Source organism: Carcharhinus amblyrhynchos, chromosome 15 (assembly GCF_965287045.1).
Source record: "Carcharhinus amblyrhynchos chromosome 15, sCarAmb.v2.hapA, whole genome shotgun sequence".
NCBI lineage: Eukaryota > Metazoa > Chordata > Chondrichthyes > Carcharhiniformes > Carcharhinidae > Carcharhinus > Carcharhinus amblyrhynchos.
In genome coordinates, this window is record NC_137338.1 from 47718480 (window position 1) to 47735658 (window position 17179).

The 17179-nt window shown below is 43.2% G+C and overlaps 1 protein-coding gene across 1 annotated transcript in view; it reads left to right on the forward strand.

The window, feature by feature from the left end:
• The first annotated feature begins 882 nt into the window (after positions 1-882).
• eif2s3 (eukaryotic translation initiation factor 2, subunit 3 gamma) overlaps positions 883-17179 on the forward strand; it is a 49647-nt gene continuing 33350 nt past the window's right edge. The window contains exons 1-4 of the mRNA XM_080203911.1: positions 883-992; positions 7631-7694; positions 15333-15460; positions 15997-16118. Coding sequence (XP_080060037.1) covers positions 924-992; positions 7631-7694; positions 15333-15460; positions 15997-16118 — 383 coding nt within the window. The 5' untranslated portion in view covers positions 883-923. The remainder of the gene's footprint in view (positions 993-7630; positions 7695-15332; positions 15461-15996; positions 16119-17179) is intronic.

The window sequence follows — 17179 nt, forward strand, 5'->3', positions numbered from 1 at the left end:
GGTAGGAAGGTAACATTCACCCACTATGTGCGTTCATCCTATTTATCCTGATCATGATTTTATATGCCTTGATAAGGTCACCCCTCATTCTCCTATGTTTCAAGAATATTATTTATTTATTTGTCCCAAGTAGACTTTACATTAACACTACAATGAAGATACTGTAAAAATCCCTAGTTGCCACAATCCGGCACCTGTTTGGGTACACTGAGGGAGAATTTAGCATGGCCAACGCACCTAACTAGCACGTCTCTTGAACTGTGGGAGGAAACCAGAGCACCAGGAGGAAACCCATGTAGACACAGGGAGAATGTGCTGATTCCCCTCAGGCAGTGACCCAAGCTGGGAATCAAACCCGGGTCCCTGAAGGGGAGTTGTGATCACAAACAGGGCATATAAAGCAACACACTCAATTTACAGAATACTGATTAGAATGATGTGAGTCTGTGAAGAGTCTGTAAATTGAGTTTGTGTCTTTATACGCCCTGTTTGTGATCACAACTCCCCATTCAGTTAACGAAGGGGCAGCGCTCCGAAAGCTAGTGGCGCTTGCTACCAAATAAACCTGTTGGACTTTAACCTGGTGTTGTGAGACATCTTACTGTGTTTACCCCGATCCAACGCTGGCATCTCCACATCATGACTACCTTCACAGGGGACACAATGGTTAGCAATAAAGCCCAAACCTGGCCAACTTTTCCTTTATAACTCAGGCTGACTAATTCTGGCAGCTTCTATTTTAAAATGTGGTGTGGGGGGAGCGGGTGGTGCTGCTGTATTGCTGTCCTCCCACAGGGTGGGGGCGCTGACACTGGCGCCCTTTTCTGCCGCCGCCGGAAGGGCCATCTTGCGGCGCGGCCTGTACTTGTTGTCGGTGGAGTGTTGCATCATTCTGGGAGCGGCGGTTGGGCCCGGGCGGCAGGATGACAGGAGACGAGGCCGGGGTGACCGTGGGCCAGCCGCACCTGGCTCGGCAGGATCTCAACGCGTTGGTCAGTGCTTGGCTCGGCTGGCTGGGGGGAGATGAGGAGAGGGGCTCAGACAGCTAGCTGTGCACGTTGGGTTCACACGCGGGCTGGGCTGAGCTGAGCGGCGGCCCAGGGAGGGAGCAGCAGCAGCTTGTGGCTCTGAGATGGAGACGCTGTCTAAGCTGCAGCCGGCCCGGGGATGTCCCCTGACCTCCGCCGCCCGAAAAGTCTGCTGCATCCCCAGCCCGGGGTCATTGGTGCGAAGGGAGCCAGTTCTCATTGTTCTGAAGAGGGATCTGTCTCTGTCCGTCCCGCTCACCGAGCTCCATAGCACAGGGAGTGACCATGTGCTGCTGCCCACTGGTACTCCAGCTCTTGCTAAGTTGTAATAGGGGTGGCTTTAACTCTGGAGGGTGGATGTGCACAAATCTGAGGCAGCAGCGTAACAGTGGAAAGTGGGTTAAAACCATATGAGAGACCCCCCCCCCCCCCTCCGGTTCAGGTTTAAGTTTATTGATGTCGCAAGCAAGATATTAGCACTGCAATGAAGTTACTGTGAAATTCCCCTAGTCACCATATTTCAGTGTCTGTTCGGGTACACTGAGGGAGAATTTAGCGTGGTCACTGCATGTCTTTTCAGGTTGTGGGAGGAAACCAGAGGAAATCAGTGCAGACTCCACACGGACAGTGACCCAAGTTGGGAATTGACAGGTCCTTGGTGCTTTGAGGCAACATTACTAGCCACTGTGGTGTCATTAACTCTCCGCCTCTTTCTCCACACACTGCCAGACCTGTTGAGTTTTTCCAGTACTTTGTGTTTTTATTTGTGCCTTCCAGTTTGCTTTACTCCCTGAGGCACAGGATATAAAAGCAAGGAAGATCTTTAGCAGTGAACCAAGTGAGGACACCCCATCACTGTGGGTTGTTTGTTGCATGGCTGTCATCTTTTGTGGATGGAAGGCTGCAACAACCATATCTGTAAAACACTGGTTTTGCTTCAGCTGGAATGTGCATGCTCAATTCTGGACACCAAACTCTAGGAAAGTTCTCATAGCCTTAGAGAGGATTCAGAGAAGAGTTAATTGGATAGTATCAGGGCATTTTATGTGGGGAGACTGAAGAAGTTGTGCTGTTTTCTGGCATGAAGGTTAATAGAAGATTTGGTGGTGTTCTAAATCATTAATGGTCTTGAAGCTGTTTCCAGTAGCTGAAGTATAGGTAACCAGAGAACATAGACATAAACTGATGGTTTAAAGTACCTTGGTCGCATGTACTGCTTGATAGGATAATGGAGCAGCTTCAGCAGCAACTTTCTAATAGGGGATTGAATAAATACTTGATGGTGGAATATTGCAGGATAGTTAAAAAAGAGCAGTAGAATGGGCTATTACAACAGCTCCATCAAAGAGCTGGCACAGGGATGATGGGCCAATTAGCTGTCTGCTGTATCATTCTATCAGTTGTACATTTGTTCTACATTTGTCAAATCAGATATTGAACCTGTAAAATAATTGAATTATTATTAATGAATGGTTGTCTTTGATCAGTAAGTGCTGTTGGTGTTTAATTGCTTTGCAAAGTAGAAAATATATTAATGTATCTATATTAAAGCAGTTGCTTAATTTCAGATTTTTCTTTCAAGTTCTGAGGAAATGTTGCTTCACAATTGTTACTTGTCAACCAGAGTTGGCTGATTGTTGTAGATTGATCAATTAAATTTTTGTCAGATCAAGAGATTGTTAATAACTTGTAAATTGGGAACATTTATGATCTAATTGAATAGATATGCTTGAGGGACTGAATGGTCTATTTCTGTCCATCTGTCAACTGATGTACAATACTAGAATTTTCTTTCCGGTTTTGATTTTAAGTATCTCCTTGATACTTTTGTCAGAATTTTATCTGATATCTCCTGAATACTTAGAACATCCTACTCATTTAATGGCTAAATTTCAAAATTCTCCGGATGTAACTCCTACTTTCAAACTGAGCTTCATGCAGTGTAGTCATTCTTTGCTAATTGTGTCAGCTCTCTGACAAATACCAGTTTCAGATTTCATGAGGCTCTAATTCTAGTAGATTCAGTAAGATCTCCTGTGAATCCCACAATGATCCTGCTAATATGAAATAAATTTATTTTCTGTGGTACTTCATACATTTGAAGAATAACATTTCAGTGCTTGAAAGAGTAGAAAGGTGAAGTGGATGGCAAGTATGGGAAGGGTGGGTAAACAAAAAGTTTTAGAATCATGCTAATAGCAAGTTAAGCATTTATTTTGCAAGACTTGAGTATTCTGAGGAATAAACCCTAGAGGGCAGAAGTTTGTTGGGCGAAAAGGGCCCATAGTGAAGAAGCACAGGAGCACACAACAAAATAAAGATGTTGCATGCACAACTTCAGTGATCTTCAACCTTAAATAGTTGTGCAAGACCTGGTGAGGTTTGAAAACAAGGGATGAGGCTCATCTTGTCCTTCCATCAGTTCCTTTCTTATCCTTAATGAATTGTTTTATATATAGCAATCCCTCTTATTCACTGGACAAATACTTGCCAGCTAAAAAAAAATACTGCTCCACATTTTGAGCAACAAAACAAGCCTCTTTCCCAGGAAATATGAGGCTCACTATGGAGAATCAGAATGTCAATCTCATCTTTCATCTGGATGTAAAAACGTGGATGGCTACATTCCTGAATATATGCTGCTTTTAACTTCTGCGTCCAGTGAGATGTTTACAGTGACATTCACTGCTGCCTTAATCTGGTCCTCATATTGACGGGTCAGCCTGGTGTGGGGTGTAGGAGGTATAGAATAATTCTCTGCATCTGTATGCTCAAGATAACAACTTTCTTTCACTTAGCAACTTTAACTTCAGCAACCTTTACAGAGGCAACAATAATCACAAGCTGAAACAAAAACAGAAAATGTTGGCATTTCAGCTATTTCCATTCATCAGAACTAGAAGATTTTACATATGAACAATTTATAAAAGTGAAGATTGATAGAAAAGGAGGGGAGAAAAAGGAGTAGGATGATCTGTAAAACGGTGAGGAGAACTGGTGACGATTAATTGATAAATGATCATCATATCAGACAAAAGGAGACACGATGAGAAAATGAAAAAGTAATGAGACCAGCGAATATGATAGGTTTCTAAACATTTATGGACAGCATATTCATGTGAATGTGGTTTGCCCATTGAATGCTGTGAGTGATAGAAATCAAGAAATTACTTAGTCAACAATTCATTTTTCACAGGAATTTTCTGGAAACTGACTAACTCAGCTTATTTGTCTTCAGAATGAGCAGTGCACGTAAAATGCTATAATTGGCAACTTTCAAATTAGTGTTAATGGCTAGTGATTACCATATCTTAGCCAACAAAGGTACTGTCCATTTTAATTGGTGAGACCTATGGTTGGCGAGGGGGGGCATAAAAACCTGACAAAAACAGCAGATTCTAGGAGACTGGTGATAAGAACATAAGAAATAGGAGCAGGAGTAGGCCATCTAGCCCTTCGAGCCTGCCCCGCCATTCAATAAGATCATGGCTGATCTGTTGTGGCTCAGTTCCACTTTCCCGCCCTCTCCCCATAACCCTTAATCCCCTCTCTTATCAAGAACCCATCAACCCGCTTCTTAAAAATATTTAGCGAGGCAGCCTCCACCACTTCAACGGGCAGAGAATTCCAGAGACTCACCACCCTTTGAGTGAAGAAGTTCCTTCTCAACTCCGTTCTAAACCGCCCCCCCTTTATCTTGAGGCTGTGCCCCCTAGTCCTACTGTCTTTTTTGAGCGGGAAGAGTCTCTCCACCTCTATCCTATCCATCCCATTCATCATCTTATACGTCTCAATGAGATCTCCCCTCATTCTTCTAAACTCTAACGAGTACAAGCCTAGTTTATTCAGCCTCTCCTCATAGCTCAATCCCCTCAACTCCGGTATCAGCCTAGTAAACCTCCTCTGCACTCCCTCCAGGGCCAAAATATCCTTGCGCAGGTGCGGCGCCCAAAACTGCACACAGTACTCCAGCTGCGGCCTCACCAATGCCCTATACAGCTGCAGCAAGACCTCCCTACTTTTATATTCAATCCCCCTCGCTATGAAGGCCAGCATCCCATTCGCCTTCCTGACCACCTGCTGCACCTGCAAGCTGGGTTTTTGCGACTCATGCACAAGGACCCCGAGGTCCCTCTGCACCGTCGCCTGCTGCAGTTTTTCGCCACGTAAGTAATAGTCCTTCCTACCATTCTTCCTACCAAAGTGGACCACCTCACACTTGCCAACATTAAATTCCATTTGCCATTTCCTGGCCCATTCGCCCAGCCTATCTAGATCCTTCTGCAGACTCTCCACACACTCCGCACAATTTGCCTTTCCCCCAATCTTGGTGTCATCAGCAAATTTCGACACCCTGCACTCGGTTCCCTCCTCCAGATCATCTATATAAATGGTAAATAGCTGAGGCCCCAGCACCGACCCCTGGGGCACCCCACTAGTCACCAACCGCCAATCCGAATAGCACCCATTGACCCCCACTCTCTGCCTCCTATTTGACAACCAATCCTCTATCCACGCTAACACCCTACCCCCAACTCCATGTCCCCTGACCTTCTGCAATAACCTCTTGTGAGGTACCTTGTCAAACGCCTTCTGAAAATCCAGAAAGACCACATCCACCGGCTCTCCTCTATCCACTGCCCTAGACACATCCTCATAGAACTCCAGTAAATTTGTCAGACACGACTTCCCTTTAATGAAACCGTGTTGCGTCCGCCCTATCAAGCAATTCCCTTCAAGATGCCTCGCAACTTCCTCCTTAATGACGGATTCTAACATTTTACCTACCACAGACGTTAAACTAACCGACCTATAATTCCCCGCCTTTTGCCTGGCACCCTTCTTAAACAACGGCGTAACATTAGCCGTTTTCCAATCTTCCGGCACTTCCCCGGAATCCAGCGACGTCTGGAAAATAACCACCAAGGCATCCACTATAACCTCCGCCATTTCTTTCAGAACCCTCGGATGCATTCCATCCGGTCCTGGGGACTGGTCCACAATCAGCCCCTCCAGTCTGTCGAGCACCACCTCTCTAGTAACAGTAATGTCATTAAGACCCTCCATTCCTACCACCTTTCCATCGCTAACACCCGGCAAATTATTCACGTCCTCCTCCGTGAAGACAGAAACAAAAAAGTTATTCAAGACCTTAGCCATATCCCCATCCCCTACCACTAGCTCCCCTTTCTCATCCTCTAAAGGACCAACGTTCACCCTAGCCAGCCTCTTCCTTTTTATATATTTATAAAAACTCTTGCTATCCTTTTTTATATTAAATGCTAGCCCAGCCTCATAGCTTCTCCTACCCTCCTTTATCAACTTCTTTGTCAATCTAGGCAGGTTGTGGATCACACTACCAACGGTGTATCAGTGGGGAGAATTTTCAGCCTCCTCTTCTGCTGTTCTGGAAAAAGAGCCATTATCCTACTTCACCATTGCCTGCCATCAAATAAAACAAATCAACTGACATTAAGGCCCAAATAATTATTTAGGTTAGATGCTGCAATATGCCCAATAGCCAGTTGGTACTGTTCTTTGAGCTTGCTCTCTCTCTGAGCACCCTCTACATGTTTAGCAGATAATTTGGGGATAATTGTTTGGAAAAGTGGAAGACCCAGAAGAAAGTGCCATTTGAAAGTTGCCAATTATAGCACTTTGTGTGCTCTGTTAATTTTGAGGAGTTAGTCAGTTTCCAAAAAATTCCTGTAATAAATGAATTGCTGACTCTGTAATTTCCTGATTTCTATCAGTCACTGCATTCAGTGGGTAAATCGCATTCACATGAATGTGCCGTCCATAAATGTTTAGAAAATGGCAGCTAACGTGTTGATTTTTGAATACTGTTGTGAAACTCAAAATTGTCATCCCTTTGTTAGTATGTTGACATTCATGTTCTTTGTCAAAATATGACTTGAATTTATAATCTGCTAACCATCTACATTTAACTGTTGTAGACAAATTGAAATATTGGTGATTTGCAGAAAATGCTTACATATACTGAGGAAGAAAAAATAAGTTTGGAAGGATGAAAGGTAGTAGGAAATGTGCTGGCTGCCAATTGTTAGGTGCTTAGATAGGAAGAATAAATAAGAAATATCATCAAACTTGGTAACAGCCAAACTGAAGCACTCGGCTGTAAAGTTAGAATCCCAAATTGGGATTTCTATTTTGTCCAGGTTTACTTGAAGAAGACGGAGGGTAATGTGCAAGTTGTGTTTTACTGATGTTGCCTAAGGAGACATAAAATGGAAAGTGCTGAAATACATAGCCAGTCTGGCTGCATCTGTGGAGAGAGTTAACATCTCGAGTCAAATATGATTCTTCAGAACTGAGGGAAAGCAGGAATGTGGTGGGTTTTACGCCACTGAAAGTTGGGAGGGTGGGAGGAAGAACATAAGTGAAGGTCTGGGATAAAGGGTGGGAGAAATTAAATAATGTGCCATGGCACAGAAGGCAGAGAGTGAAGAAGAAAAATCATGGTGAAGAAAAAAAAACATTTATCCAGAACATGTGTGAATGGCAGACTAATGAACATATCTGTCTAAAAGCAAAATCATGAATTGTTTAATGGTTTATGATGCAATGCTTCTATTTTACAGGATGTTGCCAAATTAACACCCCTTTCTCCTGAAGTTATCAGCAGGCAAGCTACCATCAATATTGGTGAGTTATTAAATAATTTTGACTCATTCTTGATTAACTAAATGTTCATTTTCTACTTGAAACAATGCCTGTTCTGAGCAGAATGTGTTAGTTAGATTTTGAGGAAGAAGTACTCTAAACATTTTCTGTTAATTGAGTTTATAAAGCTGAATTTTATGATAAATGATTTTTTTAAACATCTGATTTGTCTAATCACAAGTCTTTAAGTTCCTGTTTGCTGTACTTTAAATATAAAACAAGATTCTGCAGATTGTGTTGAACAGTATTATGTGGAGTGGACTTGTGTTGGAAGTTATACCTGGAAAATTTCAGAAGTCATTTTTCATCAGCTATGTTAATTGTATAAATAATCATTTGGTAATACATAATTTTATTGCTAAAAAAGTGACTTTTTGTTCAAGCTTTTTATTTTGCACTTATCAGGACAGTTCATTTGGAAAGTTCAGGGGCAACAACAAATTCATACTGTATGAGAAGTGAATGCTGATTGGTTGGCAAGTAGAATCTAGTAGAGGCATTGCCACAGAGAATGTGCCCATAAAATTATATAGTTAATGATTATTTCCATTTTCCACAAATTTTTCTGCCATCTAAGATGGAAAATTTGAAAGTATTATGCTGTGAATCTGTACCAAATCTCGTTTCAGCCAGTGGAATTTGATCTTTTCAGTCTGTGGAACACTTGAACACTTTTGATAACTTCAGAACTCTTTTGGCAAATTATGTATTAATTTCAATTAAGACATTTTAAATGTGTCCAGTTAAAGTACAAGGGCAAATACCACTATACATATTTCAATGAGAGATCCCTTGAAATAGGTCAAAACAAAATTAAGTCTTACCACTATTTCTTATTTTGATTGAAGATTTACCTTGAGTATTATTTACTCATCTGTAAATTTTATGTGACTGCAGTAGACAACCTGAAATGATAATTATAGCACTAAATATTTTCCCAGAGCAAATCACTTCACTTTGCTTGGACCTTGTACCATTCATAACTACAAACGGCAAATATCTATTCAGTTGTAAGCACCTTAAGTGTTGAAGAAAGTCAGTGGAAGTTGGCTTCCCAAGTTTGCCATTTTAATCAAAGCAAAATCTCGTCAGTGAAAAAGCCCAAATGGGATTATAATTAAAGCAGCAGGTTGACAAAGACTGGGACCCAAATGATCAAAGAGTACATGGGTGAACTACAATAAATGTTTTTTGCTGCCTGGAGCAAAAGGAAAGCGAGAAAGATGCACTATCTATGATTTGCTAAGAAAATTAGAGAGAGTATTAGATCCAAGGAAGAGGCATATAAATTAACCAGAAAATAAAACAGATCTGAGGATTGGGAGCAGTTTAGAATTCAGCAAAGGAGGATCAAGAGGTTAAGAATGGAAAAATAGAGTATAAGAGTCAAGTTGCTGAGGAGCAGACAAGTGAAGGAGCAGAGAGACAGATAAGAAATTACCTGTTAAAAACCTGTTTAAATAAGTTTAAAGCACTTTCGTAGTAAGAACTTATCTTGTAGAACTGTTTAAATCATTTAAAAGCATTTTTGTGGGCTTTTTGTATCTACCGCTTTAAGAATTCTAAGGGAGTGGATAGCAGGGAGTTGTGGGGGAGCAGGCTTTAAAACAGCGCCAGGTTTAAAAGGAGGCCTGGTGTAGACAGCGGGCTGCGTCGGAGCAGGAAGCAGAGTGAGCTATTAGGGCTTAGGAGCAAAAGGGCCAGGTAAGTTCGTGTTGAAATTTTCAATACTACTACAGTGAATAATGGAGGGGCATGTGATGTGTTGTTTCTGTATGATGTGGAAGCTGGTGGACCCCAGGGTCCTTCCCAGTGACCATGTCTGCAGTAAGTGCAGGTTGCTGGAGGAGCTCCAGCTCAAGGTAGATGAGCTGGCCTCTGAGCTACAGACACTGATGCTCATCAGGGGGAGAGAGGGTGCCATTGTCAATGGGGTGCAAGTGACATCCACCCCCCCTAGACTGGCTAACTCTAAGGGTCAGGAACAAGAGGGGGCTGCTGAGAGGAGGAAGGAGGGTGGAGAGCAGATGCCTCAGCCCCTTAACCTGCATAACAGGTTTGAGGTTCTTCCAGTGTGGACGAGAACGAGGGAGGTGAGGTTGGTGAGCAAACTGCACACAGTACAGTGATGCAGACGCAGGACATAGGCAAAGAGAAGGTGAAATGGAATGTAGTAGTAATTGGGGATAGTGGGGTTAAGGGTATTGACACTGTCCTTTGTCACAGTGACAAAGTGCACAGAAGGATGTGTTGTCTGCCTGGTGCTCGGGTCCGGGATGTCGCATCTGGGCTGCAGAGGAACCTGGAATGGAAGGGTGAGAATCCGGTCGTTGTGGTACATGTGGGTGCCAATGACGTAGGCAAAATGCGAACTGAGGATCTGGGGAGGGAGTATGAAAAGCTGGGAATGGAATTAAAAAGTAGAACTGACAAGGTGGTTATCTCTGGACTACTGCCTGAACCGAGTGCAGAGGGGCGTAGGGTTGATAAGATTAAGGAAGTGAATGGGTGGCTCAGGGATTGGTGTGGGAGGAATGGGTTTGAATTTATGGGGCATTGGCATCAGTATTGGACCTGTTCAGGTGGGATGGGTTTGGTCTGAACCGTGCTGGGACCAGAGTCCTGGCGAATCGTGTAAATAGGACTGTAGACAGGGCTTTAAACTAATGGGGGGGGGGAGGGTGCGAGGGTAGGTGACATTACGGGGTCTAAAGCTAAGGAGAGAGTACAGGTAAGGGAAGAGGCCGAAGATGTCCCAATAATAAAGGGAGTAGGGGGCGTGAGTATGGTTGGTGGCGTTCTGGCAAATAGGGTCCAGGTGAAGGCTGGGATGAAGGCACTTTATCTGAATGCACGAAGCATTCGGAATAAAGTGGATGAGCTGGTGGCGCAGATCAGCACAAATGGATATGATCTGGTGGCCGTTAGAGACGTGGCTGCAAGGTGACAGGGACTGGGAGCTGAATGTCCAGGGGTCTCAAGTGTTTAGGAAGGATAGGCGGGAGGAAAGGCGGGGGGGTGGGGGTGGAGCATAGCTCTGCTGATTAAGGATAGCATCAGGGTGGTAGCAAGGGATGATATAGGAACCAAAGAGCAGAAAGTGGAATCGTTGTGGGTGGAGATTAGGAACAGCAAAGGGAGGAAGACGCTGGTGGGTGTCGTCTATAGGCCCCCAAATAATGATCTGGAGGTGGGGCAGGCTGTTAACGTGCAAATAAATGCGGCGTGCAGGAATGGAACGGCGATAAATATGGGGGATTTCAATCTACATATTGATTGGCCGACCGATGTTGGACGCGGTGGGCTCGAGGAGTTGTTCTTGGAATGCTGCCGGGATAGTTTCCTTGAACGGTGTGTGTTGGAGCCGACGAGGGAGCGAGCTATCTTGGATCTGGTGTTATGTAATGAGGCGGGTAGAATTAGGGACCTTGTGGTGAAGGATCCACTTGGGGAGAGTGATCATTGTATGGTGGAGTTTCTGGTGCAGATGGAGGAGGAGAAAGTGGGTTCCCAGACACGCGTCCTTTGTTTGAACAGAGGGGAGTACGGTAGGATGAGAGAAGAATTGGCGAATGTTGACTGGGCGAGTGCGTTGGAAGGTAGGTCTGCTGAGGAGCAGTGGAGGATCTTTAAGGAGATCTTTCTTGGTGCTCAGCAGAAATTTATTCCGATGGTTAAAAAGGACCGTAGGAGGAGAGGTAATAAGCCGTGGATAACGAAGGAGGTGAAGGAAAGTGTTAAATTAAAAGCGGAGGCGTTTAGAGTAGCTAAGAGTAGTGGGCGAGAAGAGGATTGGGAGAGGTTTAAATGTCAACAAAGATTGACAAAGCAGTTGATAAAGAAGGGTAGGAGAAACTATGAGGCTGGGCTAGTGCTTAATATAAAAAAGGATAGCAAGAGTTTTTATAAATATATAAAAAGGAAGAGGCTGGCTAGGGTGAACGTTGGACCCTTAGAGGATGAGAGGGGGGCTTAGTGGTAGGGGATGGGGAAATGGCTGAGGTCTTGAATAACTTTTATGTTTCGGTCGTCAAGGAGGAGGACGTGAATAATTTGCCAGGTGTTAGCGATGGAAAGGTGGTAGGACTGGAGTGTCTCGATGACATTATTGTTACTAGAGAGGCGGTGCTCGACAGACTGGAGGGACTGATTGTGGACAAGTCCCCAGGACTGGATGGAATGCATCCGAGGGTTCTGAAAGAAATGGCGGAGGTGATAGTGGATGCCTTGGTGGTTATTTTCCAAACGTCGCTGGATTCCGGGGAAGTGTCGGAAGATTGGAAAACGGCTAATGTTACGCTGTTGTTTAAGAAGGGTGGCAGGCAAAAGGCAGGGAATTATAGGCCGGTTAGTTTAACGTCTGTTGTAGGTAAAATGTTAGAATCCGTCATCAAGGAGGAAATAGCGAGGCATCTTGAGGGGAATTGCTTGATAGAGCAGACGCAGCACGGTTTTGTTAAGGGGAAGTCGTGTCTGACAAATTTATTGGAGTTCTATGAGGATGTGTCTAGGGCGGTGGATAGAGGAGAGCTGGTGGATGTGGTCTTTCTTGATTTTCAGAAGGCGTTTGACAAGGTACCTCACAAGAGGTTATTGCAGAAGGTAAGGGGGCATAGAGTTGGGGGTAGGGTGTTAGCATGGATAGAGGATTGGTTGTCAAATAGGAGGCAGAGAGTGGGGGTCAATGGGTGCTATTCGGATTGGCGGTTGGTGACTAGTGGAGTGCCCTAGGGGTCGGTGCTGGGGCCTCAGCTATTTACCATTTATATAGATGATCTGGAGGAGGGAACCGAGTGTATGGTGTCAAAACTTGCTGATGACACCAAGATTGGTGGAACGGCAAATTGCGCGGAGGGTGTGGAGAGTCTGCAGAGGATCTAGATAGGCTGGGCGAATGGGCCAGGAACTGGCAAATGGAATTTAATGTTGGCAAGTGCGAGGTGGTCCACTTTGGTAGGAATAATGGTAGGAAGGACTATTACTTACGTGGCGAAAAACTGCAGCAGGCGACGATGCAGAGGGACCTCGGGGTCCTTGCGCATGAGTCGCAAAAACCCAGCCTGCAGGTACAGCAGGTGGTCAGGAAAGCTAATGGGATGCTGGCCTTCATAGCGAGGGGGATTGAATATAAAAGTAGGGAGGTCTTGCTGCAGCTGTATAGGGCATTGGTGAGGCCGCAGCTGGAGTACTGTGTGCAGTTTTGGTCGCCGCACTTACGCAAGGATATTTTGGCCTTGGAGGGAGTGCAGAGGAGGTTTACTAGGCTGATACCGGAGTTCAGGGGGTTGAGCTATGAGGAGAGGCTGAATAAACTAGGCTTGTACTCGTTAGAGTTTAGAAGAATGAGGGGAGATCTCATTGAGACGTATATGATGATGAATGGGATGGATAGGATAGAGGTGGAGAGGCTCTTCCCGCTCAGAAAGGACAGTAGGACTAGGGGGCACAGCCTCAAGATAAAGGGGGGGCGGTTTAGAACGGAGTTGAGAAGGAACTTCTTCACTCAAAGGGTGGTGAGTCTCTGGAATTCTCTGCCCGTTGAAGTGGTGGAGGCTGCCTCGCTAAATATTTTTAAGACGCGAGTTGATGGGTTTTTGATAAGCGAGGGGATTAAGGGTTATGGGGAGAGGGCGGGAATGTGGAACTGAACCACGACAGATCAGCCATGATCTTATTGAATGGCAGGACAGGCTTGAAGGGCTAGATGGCCTACTCCTGCTCCTATTTCTTATGTTCTTGAAGAGAAAAAGATTGGTGAAGACAAATATAGGTCCCTTGCTGTCAGAAACAAATTTATAATGGGGAGCAAAGTAACAGCTGACTAACTAAATACATACTTTGGCCTTCACGAAAGAGGACACAATATACCAGAAATGTTGGGGAGCACAGGGTTTGGTAAAAGGGAAGAACTGAAGGAAATCAGTATTAGTAGAGAAATGGGAAAATTGAAGGCCGATAAATACACAGGGCCAGATAATCTATATCCAGGAGTACTGAATGGTGGCCCTACAGATGGAAGATGACCACCAATGCATCTACTAAGATTCTATAGACTCTGGAACGGTTTCTACAGATGGTAGCTAATGTAGCCCCACTATTTAAATAGGGAGGTAGAGAGGGAGAAATTATAGGCCAGTCAGCCTAACATTGGTAGTAGGGAAAATTCTGGAGTCTATTATCAAGAATTTTATAGTAGAGCACCTGGAAAACAGTGACAGAATTGGACAGATTCAGCATGGATTTTTATGAAAGGGAAGTCATGCTCGACAAATCTACAGGAATTCTTCAAGATTGTAACGAGTAGAGTTAATGAGAGGGGAGCCATTGGATGTGGTTTATTTGGACTTCGAGAAGGCTTTAAGCTCCACTTAAAATTAAAACACATGATTTGGGGTAGTGGATTGAGTTGGATAGAAAACTGGTTGGCAAACAGGAAACAAGGATTAGGGATAAACAGTTCTTTTCCCAAATGGTAGGCAGGTACTGGGATACCATGGGGGTTAGTGCTAAGCCCCCAACTATTCGCAATGTATGCTAATGATTTAGATGAGAACAAATGCAATATCTCCAAATCTGTAGATGACACTAAGGTGGGTGGGAGGGTGAACTGTGAGAAAAATGCAAAGATGCTTCAGTGTGATTTGGGCAAGCTGAAGAGTGGGTGAATGTATGGCAGTGGATAAATGTGATGTTATCCAATTTGGTAGCAAAAATAGGAAGATTATTATCTGAACGGCTTTAAATTGAGAAAGAGGAATGTGAAACGAGACCTGGGTGTCCTTGCACACCAGTTGCTAAAGGCAAGCATGTAGGTGGTAAAGAACGCAAATGGTATGTGGCCTTCATAGCGAGAAGATTTGTGTATGGGAACAGGGATGTTTTGTTCTAATTATACAGGGCTTTAGTGAGGCTACATCTGGGATATTGTGTGCAGTTTTGATCTCCTTATCTGAGAAGAATACTCTTGCTAAAGAGGGAATGCAGCAAATGATTCCTGGGATGGCAGGACTGACTTAGGAGAGATTGAGTCGGCTTGGGATGATGTAAACCATCTTCAGGAGCTTTCCTATTGCAATCCCCCTCCTCATGTGAAGGGGTGAGATTTTGCCCAGGACCAGGAGCCAGTGAGTAGAATTAATCAGGGGGTACCTGAGATGATATGCATCATTGTGTTGAGCTGGTTATCTACAAGACTAGGTGTCAGGTTGCTCTTCTCTCTTTGTTCAATTCCTAGGCCAATTTAATGGGCAATCTGAAGATTACTCAGATGGGACAGAATGACATGGGTACCCTGTCCTGCCTGCCAAAAGAAACGTGCTCTGATCAACAAGGGGGTTTGAATGGACAGATTTTAAAGTTTTGTGGTATCTGAAATTTGGCAACTTAAAGCCATAAAGAACCTTTTATGTTAAAAATCTCATGGAACTTTACAGGAGCTTAGGAAAATGGGCACAGTAAATAAGAGGCAAAGAGATCAATGACTGGATTTGGCGACTCAGTTAATAAACTAAATGGGAATTTTATTATTTTTGATTAAGCTTGAGTTCCGATTTTCAAATAAATTGTGTACATAGCCATACAGTAGCTTAACTTGTGTTCCAATGAATTGTTTTCCCTTAGGCACAATTGGTCACGTAGCCCATGGCAAGTCCACTGTAGTTAAAGCAATTTCTGGTGTTCAGACTGTCCGATTTAAAAATGAACTGGAAAGAAATATTACTATCAAGCTGGGATATGCCAATGCAAAGGTAAAAGAAATGAAGAGCAGTGCATAATATTTCTTTGGAATTCATGTTCAGTTAAATCACCATGTTTGTTTAAAAATGTATTTTTTTTCTAAATTACACTTTTTGTGCTGCACCTCAGTATAACATTGTCAAGATAATGGTATATATTTTTGTATTTCCTGAAGTCCTTAAGTAATTAAGTATCTTTAAGAAATCATTTGCAGGTATTCTGTTTTATGAAGCTGTAAACTGCCTAATAGATAGCAATTATCGTGGAAAAACATCCGTCCTCTTGAGTTTGGCAATTTGGGTGACTTGAAGCCTAGACATGTTCATCCTTGTCATTCAAAGTGCAAATAATTGATAGAACATGCACAGTTGATAAATTAGTCTTACATGCTTTAATTTTATGAAAGATAGCCTAGCTTTTGTGAATAAGGTCAATAATTTGTTGGCATTTATTTCAGTTACAAAATTTAGTCCTTAGCTTTAATTGTTGTTGGCTTTTATAAAATTTCAAACTTTTTCTGTACTCATTTAGTTCTAATTTGTTTTAGGTTTACAAACTTGATGACCCCACTTGTCCAAGGCCTGACTGTTACAGGTCATGTGGTAGCAACACACCAGATGAATTCCCTTCAGATATTCCTGGAACCAAAGGAAATTTCAAGCTAGTCAGGTTGGTGCATACTAAATGCAAGTCATAAGTAAGATTTAGCTTTAGCACTAGCGCTTGCACACTAATGAGAATTGTTTTGGACTCTGCCTTCAATTATTTGATTTCCATTGACTGCATCTGGTAAAGTTTTGCAGCAGTTTTTTTTACTGGCTGCAGCTCTGAGGTGACCCATAAAGGCTTCCGCTTTGTTCAGGCAGTGTGCCTGTTTGCCAGCATGCTTTTGAAATTTTCTGGCAACATTGCTAGTTTGCAACATTAAATGAATATATGCAATTTGATTGTATTTTAGTTTTAAAACTGGCTCCTTTTAATGGCTTTTTTTTATAAAAAACAGGTTATTTATGAATAAGGTAAAAGTTTTCCTTATCTGTCTTATGTTTGTTTTTCTAATTATTGCAAATGCCCTATTAGGTCTGTGACATTGTAAATGGTTTTCTAGTTTTGGGTACTGACACTTCCCTTTCAAGTCACCTGTCATTAGCTGCTCAAAAAGATGGTCATCGATTGCTCTAACCTTGCATAAAGTTTCCTCCCCAAAGGCCATGAGCTTGTCACCTTGCAAATCTGTGCATATCTTTGAGACAGTAATCTAGGACAAAATTGATTGGCGTTTAGAAATGTTTGGCCAAATAAATAAAAGTCAGCACAGATTTGTCAAAGACAAATTATGTTTATTTGATATAAGCAAGTTATTTAAAATAGCGGTAAAGGTTGATGGAGTAGTGCTGGTTGATCTTGTGTAGGTGAACTTGCAAAAGCCCTTGTACTCATAGACTTGTCAATGTTCTTGGAAGCATGGATGCAAAAGTAGTGAAGGGACAGAAACTAAGGAGTAGCAGTGAACAAAAGCAAAATACCACAGACCCTGGAAATCGGAAATAAAGAGAAAATGCTGGAAAAATCCAGCAGGTTTGACCGCATCTGTGGAGAATGAAACCGAATTAATGTCTTGAGTCCATATGATTCTTCAGAGTAGTTCCATTGTTTACTAGTGTCACAGGTAGGCTTACATTAACACTGCAATGACATTACTGTGAAAATCCCCTAGTTGCCACACTGCG